This window comes from Pelodiscus sinensis, chromosome 20 (assembly GCF_049634645.1).
Source record: "Pelodiscus sinensis isolate JC-2024 chromosome 20, ASM4963464v1, whole genome shotgun sequence".
Lineage (NCBI taxonomy): Eukaryota > Metazoa > Chordata > Testudines > Trionychidae > Pelodiscus > Pelodiscus sinensis.
The window spans coordinates 23710673-23728483 of record NC_134730.1 but is presented as its reverse complement, the minus strand read 5'-3'; the positions used below and the strand labels follow the sequence as shown (position 1 = coordinate 23728483).

Sequence of the window (17811 nt, the reverse complement as noted above, 5' to 3'; positions counted from 1 at the left end):
AGTTCCAATACAAATTCCGTTTTAAACTTTAAAAAAATCGGCAGCATTTTATCCCACACCAAAGACTGATTAAAATAGAGACCTGGAGATTTCTGTAAATTCATAGTTGTAATGGTTTCCCTAGGATTGGAAATCAGGGTTATATTCTGCTTTTAGGTGCACAAGCACATGCCAGGAGTTACCTAGGATTTACATTTGTATAGTAAGAGTACAATTTAGCGCAGACAAATTTTAATTTTCTTATGCCTTCAAGATGCGTGTGTTCCTTCTGTCACACAGATCTGTTCTGCGAGCTAGACAATCACTCTCGCCAGGGGATTGTTAATTATGGTGTTAGCATGACAACCCTGGAAGATGTCTTCCTGAAGCTGGAAGGTGAAGAAACAGTTGATCAAGAAGGTAAAACACTGGGTTCTAACATACAGTTTTCAGCCAGGGAAATTGTTCTTAAAATTAATCTTACATTATTTTTCTGCTAAGCATGAAGATGACCTTTTTGGTCATCTTCAGAGATAAATTGACTAGCTAAAATTGCTTTGAATAGTTAACTATATTTTTTTTAAAACAATTGGAAATCCAAACTTGTTAGAACACAGAAAGAGGTCTTTATTTTATTTCTGTCTTGCTATCAAATATTAAGTGGATGATGAGTTCTTGGAAAAGGGCAACAAAAATGGTTAGGGGTATGAACAGCTGTCATATGAGGAGAGACTAATCAGACTTGAACTTTTCAGCTTGGAAAAGGAGAGAGAAAAGGGAAGACTAGACTAAGGAGGAATATGATAGAGGTCTATAAAATCATGACTGTTGTGGAGAAAGTAAATAACACAAAGTAAACAACGTAATATTTGCACAAGTAAATAATATAACTAACACAAGAACTAGGGGTCACCAAATGAAATTAATAGGTAGTGGGTTATAAACAAACAAAAGGAAGTCTTTCTTCACACAATGCACAATCAACCTGTGGAACTCCTTGCCAGAGGATGTTGTGAAGGCCAGGACTTTAACAGGGTTCAAAAAAGAGCTAGATAACTTCATGGAGGATAGGTCTATCAATGGCTATTAGCCAGGATGGGCAGGAATGGTGTCCCTAGTCTCTGTTTATCAGACATTGGGAATGGTCAACAGTGGATGGATCTCTTGATGATTACCTGTTCTATTAATTCCCTCTGGGGGCACCTGGCATTAGCCACTATCTGAAGACAGAACACTGGGGTAGATGAATCTTGGGTCTGATCCAGTATTGCCGTTCTTATGGGCTTAGATATGTGCTTATATAATTATTTCACAAGCTACAACAACAAAGAGGCAGGCATTAAAATTTTAGGAACAGCTGTAACAGAGACTTCATTCTGTAACTTATTTTGCAAAGTCCTCCTGAATTGTCCAGGGAAAAATGTGTGCGAGTGTTCCAATTTTTATTTAAGAATGATAGATGGGAGGAGATTTCTTAAAACACAGAACCTTAAAAGCAGAGACAAAGCAAACATTTTCTACGACACAGAGGCACAACTTTTCAGCTTAATTTGCTCTAGTCTGGTTCTTTGCAGACTCCCTGCTGAGACGCCAGAATACACAGTTCTCTGCAGAGCCCTTGGCCAGCAAACTGAACCAAGAAATCCTTAGAATGTGAAGTGGTAACTTTGGATTCTCACAGAGATTTCAATATACATGGGATGGGAGTGGGGGTTCTGTTTTAAAGTGATTTCTGCTAAGGATGAAATCCCAAACCTGGGATTTTGTTTCAGTTCATAGAACAAAGGCCTGCATCACTCACTGTTTCTTTTTAAACTTCAGAAAATGGATTGATTGTTTTCTGCCTTTCACTCAAGAAAAGTTTATTCTTCTTATACTTCAATGTGTCTACATTGGCCCCTATTCCGTAGTAGGGATGCAAATGTAGCACTTTGGAATAGGCAAATCCGCAGGGGATTTAAATATCCCCCGCGGCATTTGCATTAACATGGCTGCCGCTTTTTTCCGGCTTGTAGATAAGCCTGAGAAAAGCGCCAGCCTGGATGCGATCCTCCGGAAAATAAGCTCTTTTCCGGAGGATCTCTTATTCCTACTTGAAAGTGAAGGCCAGGACTTGAAAATAGGAATAAGAGATCCTCCAGAAAAGAGCTTATTTCAATCTAATTTCAAAAGAACACGGTTGCAGTCTAGACGCAGGTGAAGTTTTTTCGAAAAAACCCCTGAGTCTGGACACAGCCTGATTGTTCATTCCTAAGTGGAGCACTTTTCATTTGTCCTTATTGAACTTCATCCTGTTTACCTCAGACCATTTCTCCAATTTGTCCAGATCATTTTGAATTATGACCCTGTCCTCCAAAGCAGAATATATCTGAGGTGTGATGTGTGACTGCTGGAAGGGATTTGCTTCAAGTTGGGGGCTGTCTGTAGGCGAGGGTTGGCCTGTCTCCCAAGGCCTGTGAGAGTGAGGGATCGTGTTCCAACATAGGTTGTAGGTTATCAATGGCGTGCTGGCGGGATTTAAGCTAAATGGGTGATACCATAGTCTGCTTTTCTTACATATAAAAAAAACCTTTCCAAGGGGTTACATTGAACTCTGAACTTTGAAAACTCTTTGTAGATTATGGTGTCTTCAGCGAGGAGCAGGCAGAAGAGGAAAGAGACTCCTTTCCCGCTGATGAAATGGAACAGGGTCTCCTGTCTCTCTCAGACATAGGAAAGGCGACTGTAAGTGGCATCGCCCTCTGGAGACAACAAGTCTGTGCCGTGGCAAGAATTCGCTTTTTAAAGCTAAAGCATGAGTATAAAGCCCTTCGGTCCATGTAAGTGCCAGCATTTCTGACTGGTTTAGGTGACTCTATTCCTAGCACAGCTGTCTGTGCCATGGGCTGGGATGGAAATAATTCACTCACAAAGGTGTTGGTTCCTAAATCCCATGATTTCTCTGAAGGATTTGTGACCTCACACACTGACCTGGCAGTGTTGTGGGAAAGTCCTGCCTTGCCAAAGCTACACCAAATTGTGCATCCCCTTCCCATTATTAATTCACCAGAAGATTTATCTAGCATTGCCGGTCCTTAATTCTATTAATTCTTATTTGCCTTCATTGAAATCCTTGCTCTGGGATGTGGCTGGGAAGATGCGGTTCAGGATGCAGGCTGCACTGGGTCGGGGGAGGAGAGTCTCAGCCCTCTCTCACTGTAGCAGCTTGGGGCTAGGTGAGAAGCGCCTGTCCATGCCTGCTGCTGTTACTGCTGAGGGATAGAAAAAACTCTCTGAAATATATAGTCAATAGCTATTCCTTTCTCCACCCCACCCCCTGCTGGCCCAATAAGGTTATAGCTGTCCCAGTCCTCATCTCTGGCCCCTTGCTGCCCCCCTGTGGAGATTCTGCAGTATCATTCCCTTCAGCCAGACCCCTCCCTTTTCATTTTATAAGAAACAATCGAATTCCATGCACATCCCATTATCCTGGCACAACCAAGCCATGACCTCGCTTTGGTGTCCCTAGCTCTTACCATTCAGGAGGAGTTCTTGAACAGGCTCATGGATGGACAGACACATTTCTAAAATATAAGTAAGATTACCAGGAGTTTCTTGTTCTGCATGAGGTACACAATTCAATGATTGATATTATTATTGGCACTGTTGGAAGCCCATGTTCTTTCTTTAGAAAATCATTTTGAAATCTCTTGATGGGAGGGACATCACAATGAAAAAAATCAAATTTTTCATTTTATCTTGGTATTTAAAAGAAAGAAAATGTCTAAAAATATTAATGTTTTTGTTTGTTTTTCATATATTTCCCTTTTCTATTAGTCAGTCACTGCAAGAATGAATTATGTCTGTTTGTTCTTTAGATTTTTTTTACTTTTTTCCTTTGTTTCTTCTAATCTCTCCATTTTCAAAATTTTTCCAGTGTTCCACTGTTTTAAGAAAGCTGTGAAAAGTCAGAATTTAAAACAAGAAAAAAGGAGAAAGAAGACCTAGATATTGATTCTATTGCATGTGATACTAAAAATGAGTGGAGGAGGGGGGGACAAGAAAAAAGGAAAAATCAAAATTTAGACTCTTTTGACTTTCAAAAAAGGAAACTAAATAAAATATTATAATTGTGTGTAGCTATGCCCTAGAAAAGTGGAAAAAATAAACAAAATTTCTCTGGAAAGAAAATTCTTTTCTATTAAGTTCTGTTTTCTAGCAGAAAATCTTATTGTAAAAAAAAATCAACTAATTCCTTGGTTATTACAATTAGATCTCATTAGAAGTGTCCATTGGCTCTCTAACCCTTCTTCTCCCGACCAAGCCAGGAGATCATCTTCCATCTGGTGTCTTCTGAGGATGGAATGGACCACTGGGGATATGCTTTTGTGCCTGGGGTTTGGGGGGGTCACAGGAATTTCAGATTTCTTCCCAACACTCCCTATAGGAGATGGCTGCTTCTAAGGTTCCGATTGCGGCGTATGCTGCTGCTGCTTTAGCAGTGGTGTTGACCTGGCATTAGATTAGTGTGTCTGTGTTTGGCTGGGTTTTTTTGCATACCACCATCATTTTCCTGAGCCATATACGCAATAGAATGGAAATTCTGATTTACAAAAGTTTATAACTCAGCCAAACCCGCATGCAATTTGGTGGGGGTCAAAGAAAAGGCACTTATCTACCCCTAGACTAGAGCTTTTTTCCTACCGAATTTTAAAGGCCTGGCATATGCAATGGAGGTGGGACAGCTTTTTAAAATAAAGTGGCAAGAATCCTGATTTCTTAAAACAAGGTATTAGTCAACCTAAATACGTGGGTTACTACCAGTGCCCCCGAGTAATAAGGCAACTAACAAAACATCTTGTTTCCAAACTCATTTGCGATCTGTTCTTCCATCTAGATTATTGCTGTGTGGATTTTTTATGATACCTATAGCTATCCAGTTTATCATGGTTGGCTTATGGGAGCATTTAAATTCTTGGGAGCTGTCACCTGGTCTGTACTTTTCTCCTGGACAGCAATCTCACAAGGAAGTCACGAGCCTCCTAGTCCTCAACAACACAGGTGAGGGGGGCAAAACGGCGCAGCAAGGTTGGGCTTTTTAGCCTTGCAGGGAAATTTGGCAAAGGGGAAAATCCCCCGGCAGAACAGGTGTCCTACAGGTTGGTCATCACACACAGCTACCTGGAGGTGGTGGGAAGAAGCTTCTGTTGGTGCTAAGGCTGAATGAGAAGCTGAGGTAGGATCTGAAGAAAAGAATGGCATTGTCAGCTCGCCTGGAAGGCTTTTGAGGTTTCATATTGTAATGACTGGATGAGGGCAGGATGTGTGTCTGGGTTACCTGAGAGAAAGATGTTGCAAGCAGGCCAACCCTACTGCAACAGAAATGAGCATTCAGAAATTCAGCTTAGAAAAGAGGAGACTAAGGGGAGATATTATAGAGGCCTATGGAATCATGACTGGTATGGAAAAAGTGAACAAGGAAAAGTTATTTACTAATTCCCATAATGAAAGAACTAGAGATCACCAAATGAAATTCATAGGCAGTGGGTTTAAAACAAACCAAAGGAAGTTTGTCTTCATTCAGCACACAGTCAACCTGTGGAACTCCTTGCCAGAGGATGCAGGGAAGGCAAGAACTTTAAAAGGCTTTAAAAAAGAGCTAGATAGATTCATGGAGGTTAGGTCCATCGATGGGTATTAGCCAGGATGGGTAGGAATGGTGTTCCTAGCCTCTGTTTGTCTGGAGGTGGGTGACAGGAGAGGGATTACCTGTTGTGATCCCTCCCTCTGGGGCATCTAGTGTTGGCCACTGTTGGCAGACAGGAATACTGGGTTAGATGGACTTTTGGTCTGACCCACTATGGCCGTTTTTATGAGGAAATCATGAGCCAGATCTCAAAAATTTATAAAACTAACCTAAAAATCATGGGGGTTTTTTTTGCTTAAAATATTATTAAATTATTTGCCTTTCAGGTCCATTGCTTAATCTTTCTAAGTTCTTCATGGCAAATGTGAGGGCTAGATTTTTTTTTAAAATTAAAGCTGAGTTGTTTACGCAGCCTGATTCTGGAGGCTGAGGCTAAAATAGCTACCAATATTGTGCAAGTAGCAATACAATTGTGAGAGGCGGCCGCCCATCTATTACAGTGTTTGAAGATATAACGAGCCCCTGAATGAGAGAGGACAGGGCTGGTGACCCACATTGCCGGGCCCTGAGTAGGGGGATCATATTTCCCTTTGTGCAATACAGGACACCAAGGGGGACCAGCACTTGGGGCTCTAGTGGAAAGTGGGGGGAAGCTGCTGATGCTCGGGCTTCAGCCCTGTGAGGGGCAGGGGGGAGAGGCGGGGATGAGCTGCGGGTGCTCAGGGCTTCTGCCCCAGGGATGGGGAGGGGAGCCACCACTGCTCAGGGCTTCATCCCCATAGTTATGGGGGGGGGGGAAGAAGGGGGAAGCTGCCAGGATTCAGGGCTTCAGCCATGCAGGGGCGGGGGAGGATCCTCTAGCGCTCAGGGCTTCCATGGCTGAAGCACCGAGTGCCAGCAGCTCTCCGCCCATAGCATGCGGGGGAGGGAGGGGGGGAATGGGAGCCGCTGGTGCTTGGGGCTTTAGCGTCTGAAGCCCTGAACAGCTCCTCCCCCAGCCCTGTGCAGGGGAAATATGGGACAATCTGCCAGGAGGAGGCTTTAAATAGGGGACCGTCCTGGTAAAAATGGGACGGATGGTCACCCTAGCCCTGGGCAATATGCGGGGGAGGACTCAGCCCCGAGTTCCCAGAAGGAGCAGGCCTCAGGCAGAAGAGGTGGGGCGAAGGGCAGCCTGCCCTCAGCGCAGCCCAAACCACACCACCCGAGGCTGTGGTGGGCTCAGGACGTCGGCTGCCTCTGTGGTTTTGAATTGCCGGGACGAGGGCAACAGCCCCCAGTGCCCCTCCCAAACAGGAGCAGAAAAATTGTAATAAAATCAGTCCCGTTGAGTTCATACACCATTTGTGTAACCATTCACGGCCCATTTTTCATAATCGACACCACATTTTGGTGTCCCGAATTGACTCAATACTCCGCTGATTCTCTGCACATTTAATTAGTCGACTGACCTGATTCTCTTTTATTTCCGCTTTTTTTACTACTTGTATTACTTTCTGCTGCCTTGCTATCATGCCTATGATACTTCTCTTTTACTACCTTGTCTATGTGTTCCCCCCCCCAACACCTTCTCTCCCATCAGTGCTTTATTTCTTCCTTCCCACTTCCTTACTTTCATTGCCACGGTGCTCACAAGCCCCCACTTTGTCTCAAACTCCCGGTGCCCCTTGGCTCCTTCCCCTCACAGCATAAGCACACTTTCCTCAGCCCACAAAACAACTATCTGTCTGTGGATCCTTCCTTTCCAGCTGCCATCCCATTTCATTCCTGCCCTCCATCCAAGGCACAGTCCACAGTTCATGCATTGACTCCTCCTCTAATTTATACCCCTTCCAATCTGTTTCTTCTCCCTCCTGCTCCACTTGGGCGCCTATTCAGCTTTCCCTTGACAAATCTCAGGGTTTCTTTTCCTCTCTCAGGGCTGACAATGGGCAGCAGGTGGGGACTTGGCCAAAGACCCTAGGAGAATTTTTATTGTTCAATAAGCTTCAAGACTTGTGATTTCTCTGCTGTTGCCTCCATACCAGGTTCAAGCATTCAGGACTTCGTCCACTCTCTGGAGACTCAGAACATAATGTTGGAAATAGCAACAGGGAAAAATATCACTAAGAGGCTAATACATAATGGGGCTATACAAGTATCCTGGGAGAACCAGGTAGCGTGTCTCTTTTTTCCTTTAATAATAATAATGTGTGGATTGTGTGTCAATGAATAAGCACCTGATGAATTAAGAACAACAAGTGGCCCATTTGCATATGCTATTTTTTATATTTGCATAAGTCATTTGCGTATGTTCTTGCTCAAGAAAGTGCAATGTAGACGTAGCCTTCGAGTTTTTGTTTTCTCTTGCTTTTGATCAGAGCTACAGATTTACCGTTATGTGCAGCATAGAAACAATCAACTGCTTTCCAGTGCTTGTGAACATCATTAGCAATGCACTGCTGTGCACCCACAATTCCACTGCACACATTCGAATCTGGAATCATCCATTTTTTAATGTAAGTGGCTTCACGTCGTTGGCAGAAATGCATGGGAAAGAGGTTTCAAAGGGCTCGATATATGATCAAGGTTTTCTTTTAGTAGAAAGTGGTTTTGTTTTACCTTTTGATATGTATGGGTATATCTAGACTACATGGCTCTGTCGACGGAGCCATTTAGATGAGTTTACTAGACATAGGAAAATGTCTAGTAAATGTCTTCATTTACATAAAAATGGCCGCCGTACTGTGCCGATCAGCTGTTTGGCGGCACAGTGGGGCAGTCTGGACATGCCACGGTCAACAAAGGAAGCCTTTGTCGACCACTCCGGTACGCCTCGTGAAATGGAGTATTTCACGGTATGCCTCGTCGACGGAGCCATGTAGTCTAGACATACCCTATTGGTCCAAATTCATTACTAGTATAAACACTGGGCCTGTGTGTACCAGTGGCAACTTTGGCTAATAACTTTTTGCTGTAAATAAGCTAACCAACAAATTCTGCACCATAGCCAGTGAATAAGAACCTTTGGAGGCTCATTGGCCCTTCCTTGTCAAGTGTTATGTTCCACTTCCCTTCTGGCAGTCTCCCTTAATCATTGGGCCTCTGGTGTTGGATAAGTTAGGGGCAGGAAGAGGAGTATGGGACAGAAGAGGCTATGGAAGGGGGCATGAGTACATGGAGGACCCCTGGTAGCCTGTTGTTTCAGACATCCACCTGGGAGGTTGGTGAGCCAAGCTTAAATCCCTGTCCAACATCAGGCAGAAGGGGGAAATCAAATCAACTTTCCCATATCTCAAAGGAGTGCCACAATCACTGTACAAAAAGTGACTCCTTCTCATGTTCCTTCTCCAAGATTGTGTGATTCTAGACGTTTAAAAATGCCTGGGTGGGAGGGAAAAAAACCCATGCCAAGTGGAATGAAATGTGTCCTTCAACCTAAAACCAATTTGTTCGAAGTGTTTCCAAATTTTCAGATTTGATTTGAACCGAACCAATTTTATTTCCAAATATTGCTGAACTGCCAGCAAACAAACAAGAAAATCCCAAAGCTGTTTGCTCTGCTTGAGTTGTGATACCTAAACTAATACAATGCAAATGTTTTCTTCAGATTTATTGTTCCTTTTTTTTTCACCCACAGAGTCATCGTCCAGGAATGTGGAATTATTTTATTATGATCTATCTAATGACCGCGGTATTTTTAGTTCCTGGTTTCCCACCTCACTTAGCAATGAACAGCATACAAGATTATAAGGTAAAATAACTGGATTTTGGCAGACATTATGTCAGTGGAGGGAGAGAAACCAAAATACTGAAAGGTTTGGAAATGGACTATGATGAGAAACACCTCAAAGACCAAGACATGTTCAATCTAGAGAAATGAAGCAGAGAGCAGAGGCAGAGTGATAGCTATGCAGGGTTAATAAAAGAGAGATTAGATATGTCAAATTGCAATAAGAAGAAGAATTGGGGCAATGGAGTGAGTTTCAAATAAATGTTTTGGAACTGCCTTCAGAGAGAATAATCAGGGCTAGAAAAGACAGCATCTGATTAGTCAGGGATGATTTGTGGATAGCGAAATCCACCTTGACTCATTGCAGGTGGATGGGCTAGATAACTGGCTTTGGGATTGTCCAGGAAACATGACCTCTGAGAGAAGATTGAAAGAATTGGTTGTGTTTAGTCTCAAAAAGAAAAGATTGAGAGGGGACATGATAACAACTTTCAAGTATCTAAAAGTGTGTTACAAAGAGGAGGGAGATTTAATTATTCTCCTTAACCTCTGATGGTAGGACAAGAAGCAATGGGCTTAAATTACAAGAAGGGGAGTTTAGGTTGGACGTTAGGAAAAAAGCCATCGGGGCGGTTAAGTGTAATGCCAACAGGTAGAACCAAATGTGGGACATCTGGAGCTTAGTGCATGAGCTAGAAGCCAGCTGGCTATTAGCTAAGGTTATAGATCAAACTCATTATTTTCTCTGTAAGTGTTCTTGGTGTCACTAGATGGGATAGTGCACCACACCTAGAAGGTGTGTGGGTTACATAATCAGTGGAATAAATCACCTAGGGAGATTGTGGAATCTCCACTATTACAGATATTTAAGAGCAAGTTAGACAAACACCTGTCAGAGATCGTCTAGATGATGCTTGGTCCTGCCATGAGTGCAGGGGCCTGGACGTGATGACTTCTCAAGATCCCTTCCATTATTCTATTATTCTATTTGCTCCATATGAGAGTCATCCCTGGATTTGCTGGAATGAAGGTCCATGCTCCTATCAAGACTCTTTGTTCGGGATCTACCTTGTTAACATTTTTAGGCACTGGATAATGAAGAATAAAAACCAAAGCCTGGTAATCCAGGGTCCACCACTCAGTCATTTCCACTGCCATCGGGACAAGAAGCAAGGAGACAGTGAAAAGAAGCAGCTAACGAAGGAAAGAAGAAACAAACGGGGTGAGAGTGACAGCAACGGGTAAACTGAAGGTGGACACTGAAGAGAAGAAGAAAAAGAGGGTCAATAGCTAGAGAGAATGAGAAAGAGGAAAGGCCTAAGATAACTGAAAATACAGAGAGAGAAGAAATGGAGATTTGTTTGCACCTTTATTTCCCTAAACCAATTCTGACCATGAAGCTAACTATTTGGAAGGGCTGTCATTGTTCCTAAAAATGATAATAAGGCCTCTCTTTTTCCTTTCCTTTCCTAGCTAAAAGCTCGTTCCCTGTTGCGGATCTCCGGGCTCTTCCCTTCAGCCTACTGGTGTGGGCAGGCTCTGGTGGACATCCCCCTCTACTTGGTTCTCCTCTGCACCATCTTTGGAATTATCTCAACATTGAGTTCCAGAAATTGGATGGCTGCCAGTGGAGTTTTTGCCCTGGTAAATCGGGTTATTTTAGATCACGGAAAAATAATTCACCTGAGAAAGCAAGAGAGGCAGAAGATTTACCTCACTCTGTCCCCCGGGGAGGGGAGCGATCAAACCAGTCAACTCCTGGCTTCTGGGAGATCTTTTTTTTGGGGGGGGAGGGGCACTAAGCCACTGAAAAATCAGTCAGGGGGCACCTACAAGAGAGAAGCAAAAAAAGCCCCCAAGGAGGCAAAAAATCCCTCATAGTTGTGGGGCCCCCCCAACTGAGGGAAAAGACATGCCCCTTGATCTCCAGCCCCAAGGGGTGGGTGGCTCAGGACTTACCCCTGGGGCCATATTAACTCTTCTGGGGACCTGAGACCAATAGATTTTGAGCCCTCCCTCCCCCCCCCCCAGGCTCTGGAGTAGGACAAAAATAAGGAATTCCGTGTGTGGGAGGGAGCTGCTGGAGAGTGGGCAGCTGTGAGGGTCTGGGTAGGAGGGGGCAGGGGATGAGGGCACACATCTGGTGCAGGTCCTGGGGTGGGGACTCAGATGGCTCCACATGGCACCACCCCTGCTGCTCCCATTGGCCACGATTCCCCGCCAATGGGAGCAACAAGGCTGGAGCCTGCAAGTGAGCCCAGGAACAGAGCTTCCCAGCACTGCTGTGCTGAGCCACTTCCTCCCCTGTGCCAGGCAGAGCCATGGACCGCAGAGTTGCCATCCCTCGTTTAAATTGTAATTTGCCCTAGTTGGTTCTTCCAGTGTCTTCCCCCGTAGGTCAGGGCGAGGCACTGGGACTGTGTCTTGCTGGGCATCCCACTGCAAAGTTTAACATCTGAACCATAGCAAACCTTTTGCCATTTCTGCTGGTAAAAATTCTGAATCTGCCCAAGAGGCAAGACACAGATTTCTCACAGTGAAATGAGAGACCCTGTTTGTGAAAAGGTCCTTGTGTGTGTCCCCTTGCTCTCTCTATCACCCTGAGGGTACGTCTAGACTACAGGCTTTTGTCTACAGAAGTTTTGTCTACAGATACTGTCGACAAAGCTTCCGTCAACAAAGAGCATCTAGACTACATCCAGTTCTGTCAACAAAGCAAGCTGCTTTGTCAACATGACCGTGTAGATTCAAAGGACAGTATAGATGCAATAACGCCTTCTGTCGACAGAACTCTGTCGACAAAAGGTGTTATTCCTTGTAGAAGGAGGTTTACCGCTGTCGACAAAACTGCTGAGTTCTGTCGACGTTCTGTCGACAGAACTCAGCAGCAGTGCAGACACAGGTATAGTTTTGTTGACAAAAGTCCACTTTTGTCGACAAAACCCTGTAGTCTAGACACACCCTGAGTGAAAAAGAAAAAAATCAAGATGAGCTTAGAAGGTATTTACCAACAAGTCCCTAAGAGGTACGCGTGTTCCTAGAGCAGATACCTCTGGGAGTTGTAGTTAGCATTTCAATTTTGCTGTCCGGGAAAGGGCGCCTAATTCTGTTTTCGTTACACCAGAGTAAGCGTACTCTGATGTCAAGGATGAAACTCTGAAGACACCCAAGTCTGAGAGCCAGGGCTGCAAATGTAGCAGGGGAGAAGGGAGATACTGCCCCAAGGCCCAGCAATTTAAAGGAGCCCAGGGTGCCGGCCTGCTGCTAGTGCAGCAGCAGCAGTGGCTGGAACCTTGGGCCCTTTTAAAATGCTGGTGGTGGTCCATGCAGTGTGGTCCAAGCAGCACTGAGAACAGGCTACGATCGGCGTGGCGCTGTCCCAGTGGCATAAGGGGCTGGTTGTCCCTAGCCCTGCTCTCTCCACCTGAGGCCCCGCCCCTTCTGGGGATCTGGAACCATGTCTTCCCACCATTGTCTTGCTGAGAGCAGAACTGTATCCAGGACGACAGGTTTTTTCCCTAACAATAACCATCAAAGCAAGAACACCCCCCACATGTAAACAGTCACAGGTTGCTTCTTAAGTTGCCGCACAACCCACTGCTCAGAGGGTGCTATCGCATTCGTAGGCAATAACTCTTTGTGCTGTTTGACAGCAAAGATGGTCTAATGGGTGAGGGCCTTGGACTTGAAGATGAGAAACCTGCCCTGCCATGTATGTCCTTGTGATCTTGGGCAAGTCACTAAAAATTGCTCTGTGCCTCAGTGTCCCATCTGTACTCTGGAGATGAGTGCACTGCCCTGCATCAGCAGGGTGTGGTGAGGTTAAATACATTGCAGATCATGACGTGCTTTGAGTTCTGCTGATGAAAAGAGCTATAGAAGAGTTAGGTTTTATTCTTATTTCTTGCTCTATTTTCTCCTCTTCAGCACTTCATGTCAGAGTTTCCCCTTCTGTAAAATAGAGATAATAACTCTTAACCTCCTTATAGAAGTATTTTTCATTTAATTGGAGGGTTTTTATATCCCTTGATTTCAGTATTATTTGTATTTAAAGTGAATTAGAGTGCTGCAGATGGGTTTTATTTGTTCATAAATTTTTACTTATCCCTAATAAGAGTTTTCCTCTTTCTAGTTTGCTGGTATCATTAGCTATGGAGCGTCGATGATCCTGTTCGTTTATGTAATTGCTTTCGTATTTCGGAAGCGATGCAACAGCTGTGATTTTTGGTCTTTTATCCTCATAGTGGTAAGCAAATAGCTAGAATATGTACACTATGCTATAAAGTGTATGAAACTATTCTTCAGATTCTAAATCAACCACTGTCATGGCAACTTTCCCACTCTGGCACGATAAATGCAGAAGTGGGGGCCAGCAAAAATACCCCAAAACTTTATCTTTCCAGGCTTTGGTATAAAACTTCCCCCAAAAATCTTAACAACCTAGATTTTGAGAATAAAATCTCCGCTGCCACCACCCAAATATTGATACAAAAATCAGGGGAAAGATCTCGGGAAATCTCACCCCTAAAGTACAAACCAGGACACAACCATTAACCATTACCAGATTAATAAAAAGGAAAGAGAAAGAACTTTTATCATCACCACAATATTCCTGTTGCAAGCATAATGGCTAGATGGAAAAGTAACAAAATAATATACTTGTGGAGAAGAAATCTACCATGGGCCAGGAACTTAGTTACAAAGGAGAGCAGATCGCATTTCCCAAACCATAAAACAATAAAACGGATTTATCTAAACGTTATCCTACTTACAGACTGTGAAGAGTCTTAGAGGGAGACATGTCCCCTTCAATAGCTGGAGAGAAAACTTCCCAAACAAAGGAGGGAAAAATCCCAAAATTCCTTTGTCCCACTTTGAAATTCTTACCTGCATTCCTATTGGATGAATCCACCTGGTTAAGTAAGGGACATAGTTAACCCCTTAGTCCCCAGGCTGCTGACTAACCCTCATGATCTTGACAACCACTTTCCCCCAATCCATAAAACTTGTTGCCTGTCAAAAGAAAGCTCTCATGTTGGTTTGGCATGATAGAAATCATGCTGTGCTGTTACTTATTGCCTTATTACAGGGCTACTCAACATGCAGCACGCGGGCCACATGCAGCCTGTGGCCCGTTTGTTTGCCGCCCACGGTGCAGTTTAGGTTTATAGTGCGGTTTGGATTGATATGTGTTTTAGTAGTTAAATTCCTGGACTACTGAGAAGCCAAAACTAAAAAGTAGTCAATATAATGGTCTTCTGTTGAGATGCGTTTTAGTAGTTAAATTCCTGGACTGTCATTGCTCATTAAAAGTGCTGTCATATCGGTGGAAATCGGGTAACTGTTGCATTTTATTAATATCAGCTGAACTGACTTAAATGGGGCCTGTGTGTTGTGTTGTCTTGCCTTAATCTTTGTATTCATGCCGGTCAGCGTGAAAGAAGCTATTTGCATATATTTGCATGTATATTTGCACCTGGCATCTTAAATTAGCTAATATACCCCGGCACAGTTTGAAAGAAAAGTCTTGTATACCCTGCGGGTTATACTCGTGCGCGGGGTATACAAGAGTTTTTTTACTCAATTCGGAAAAACCACAGGGTATATTCGGGTATGGGGTATACTCAGGTGCAGGGTATATTCGCTAAAATATGGTAGTCCTGCCTTATTATCTTCTACATGTTTACAAATGGATTCCTCCTGATCTGTCTCTAATCCCCCACCAGGTTGTCCTTATTTTCCTTTTTATGGATGGGCACTATATTTGCCCATGTCCAGTCTTCTGGAATCTCTCCCATCTGCCGTGCCTTTTCAAAGAGAATTGCTCATGGCTCAGATATCTCCTCAATGACTTCCTTGAGAATCTTCTTGTAATTAAAAATAAATGTGCAACCTTCATGGTTATGAAGAAAAGATTGAAAAGTGACACCCCCCCAAAAGAAAATCCCTCACATGCCACAAGGCAAATAAGAAGAATTCAACTTGAAAAATTATTTAAAAAAAAATTTTTTTTGTGGGCCTGACTCACAATTTCGGAACACTTTGGATTGGCAGCCCTGCTTCTGACACTTAATAGGTATTGGAGGTAAAAACCAAGGAAGGCAGGTGAATGACAGAAATATGTCTTTCTTCCAAACACCCACTCCAACCCCTTGGCCTCATTTCCTTCCCATCAAACTTTCTCATATTTGTGTTTTGTGTTCAACATTCACCATCTAATAAGTAAGTTCTGTGGTATTCATCTTATAACCCAAAATGTAGTGTTATCCAATTCTTAGCAATAATGAACAAACATTACTTTTTTACTTAGTACTTTCTTGTTTCTTTTTAGACAGCTCTGGTGAGCACCATTATTAGTTTCATCACCATGGTGGTTATCTCAGAAAGCCTTTCCCATTACATCTTTTCCATTCTGATTCCTATGTATCCATTAATAGGCGTTGTGATCAAGTCTATGAAGGTAAACTCTTGTACTATGTCACGCAGAAACTAGTTGCATAACTGGCTTAAGTTTTTTAGAAAAGCAAACCGAACCTCGTGGCTTCTCTGTGGGAAATTGGCAGTAACACATTGAGGAGGGTCTTTTGGTTCCTCTAAGGAGTTGGATTTTCAAAGTTGCCTTGTGCAGTTCCCCTAGATCTCCCCAGAGGTGCTAAAATCCGTGCATCTGACCGAGCTATTAGAAGGGCCTGATGATACTTGTATTCAGGGGTGTAACTATTTCCTGTGTTGGTCCTTTGCCACTGAGGATTTTCAGTAAAATGACAAACAGGCCTGCTGATGGGGATGAGGGGCAAAAGGGGAGAATTGCCCTGCGCCTAGCCATTCAAAGGGACATGGGGCTCTGGCTTCCACTGTTACAGCACCAGATGACCATAGTTAGCTCCTAGGGCTGCCTGGGGGCATTGCACAATGACCTCCCAGGTGCACTGGGAGACAGCCACAATCCAGGGAGCACTCAGGGCCACCTTTCCTTGGCTCCGCCTCCTCCACCTGAGGCCACACCCCTTCCGGGAACATGGAACCATCCACCTTGTCAAGGGGGCTGATGTGGCTGTTGTCTCCCCTGACCAGAAATGTTCACGTAGTTCTGAAATATTTGCTGACCTGTATTTCACTCTTCTAAAACTACATTGCATTATATTCAAACTTTGCAGGATTTCTACTGAATGTATTTTTTTCCCTCCCACAGTTTTTTATGGAAGATGAGTATTTTATTGATTTTGGCCACTGGAGCGATATATTCATATCCATCTTTTCAGTAAGAAACCATTTGAATAGCATGCTGTTATTTTGCAGAGGACACATGTTCTGATGCAGTGATTCTGCATTGCATTTGTATTGGTTGCTGGCAGCTAGCAAAATAGAGTATGACATGTTTCACATCTGCTGGCCTGAGATGGAGAGTTTTCCATTGTAGCCTAATACTCATTGGCAGGAGAAGTTAGTCCATAAACCAAGAACTTGTCCGTTGCCTTACTAAAGACTGCTGGCCAGTTTGAGGCCTTCACCTATGAGAAAGTGGGAGAAGAATATCCGACTCATTCTATACAGAGTAGAACTTAGAATGAATTTACAGACTTGAAAGACTTCTGGCCAGCACCTGATTACACAGAAATAATAATGCTGCTTGTCTGAAACGGTAGGCAAAACAAAATTAGCCCTGGATCATGCAGTGAGTTCAGCCTTATCTTTTGCCATTGGGCTTATACATTAAAATAAGATTTTTCTCTCTCTATTAGTGCAATTTGTTGTCATTTATGCATTAGTTAATACAAATATGAACTCTTTATTCAATTTTGCATACTGTAAACTCCAGCAGCATTGATACAATTTATCCCTCAGGTCTTAAAGACTAATTCGCAATGATCAAGAAATAGTACTTCCATTTATTGCACTTTTCTTCATATGTTTTGCCCCATTATTACCACCAGTAGTGACCCAGGTAGAGATGCCAGTGATCACTAACATATTACTTCCATCTTATCTAGGCCTGCTCTGAATTGGGTTTCATGACTTGGAGGCTAAAACACTGGCAATTGACCTCTGCCATTTACCCATAGACTCATAGGCTGTGTCTAGACTGGCAAGTTTTTTCCGCAAAATCAAATGATTTTGCGGAAAAACTTGTCAGCTGTCTACACTGGCCGTTTGAATTTCCTCGAGAACACTGATGATCTCATGTAAGATCGTCAGTGTTCTTGCGAAAATACTGTGCTGCTCCCGTTCGAGCAAAAGCCCTCTTGCACAAATCATTTGCACAAGAGGGCCACTGTAAACAGCACAGTACTGTTTTCCGCAAAAAAGCTCCGATTGTGAAAATGGCGATCGGGGCTTTTTTGTCGAAAACCGTATCTAGATTGGCCACGGACGCTTTTCCGCAAAAAGTGCTTTTGCGGAAAAGCGTCCTGCCAATCTAGACGCAATTTTTCCGAAAATGCTTTTAACGGAAAACTTTTCCGTTAAAAGCATTTCCGGAAAATCATGCCAGTGT

General features: G+C 43.5%; 1 protein-coding gene across 1 annotated transcript in view; it reads left to right on the top strand.

Annotated features, from left to right (window-relative positions):
* Positions 1 to 17811, top strand: part of LOC102461494 (ABC-type organic anion transporter ABCA8) — a 73850-nt gene that overhangs the window by 38861 nt on the left and 17178 nt on the right. Inside the window, exons 18-27 of the mRNA XM_014576572.3 lie at positions 280 to 399; positions 2597 to 2798; positions 4856 to 5019; positions 7633 to 7760; positions 7966 to 8103; positions 9225 to 9338; positions 10791 to 10961; positions 13450 to 13563; positions 15649 to 15777; positions 16510 to 16578. Of these exons, the coding sequence (XP_014432058.2) occupies positions 280 to 399; positions 2597 to 2798; positions 4856 to 5019; positions 7633 to 7760; positions 7966 to 8103; positions 9225 to 9338; positions 10791 to 10961; positions 13450 to 13563; positions 15649 to 15777; positions 16510 to 16578 (1349 nt within the window). The remainder of the gene's footprint in view (positions 1 to 279; positions 400 to 2596; positions 2799 to 4855; positions 5020 to 7632; positions 7761 to 7965; positions 8104 to 9224; positions 9339 to 10790; positions 10962 to 13449; positions 13564 to 15648; positions 15778 to 16509; positions 16579 to 17811) is intronic.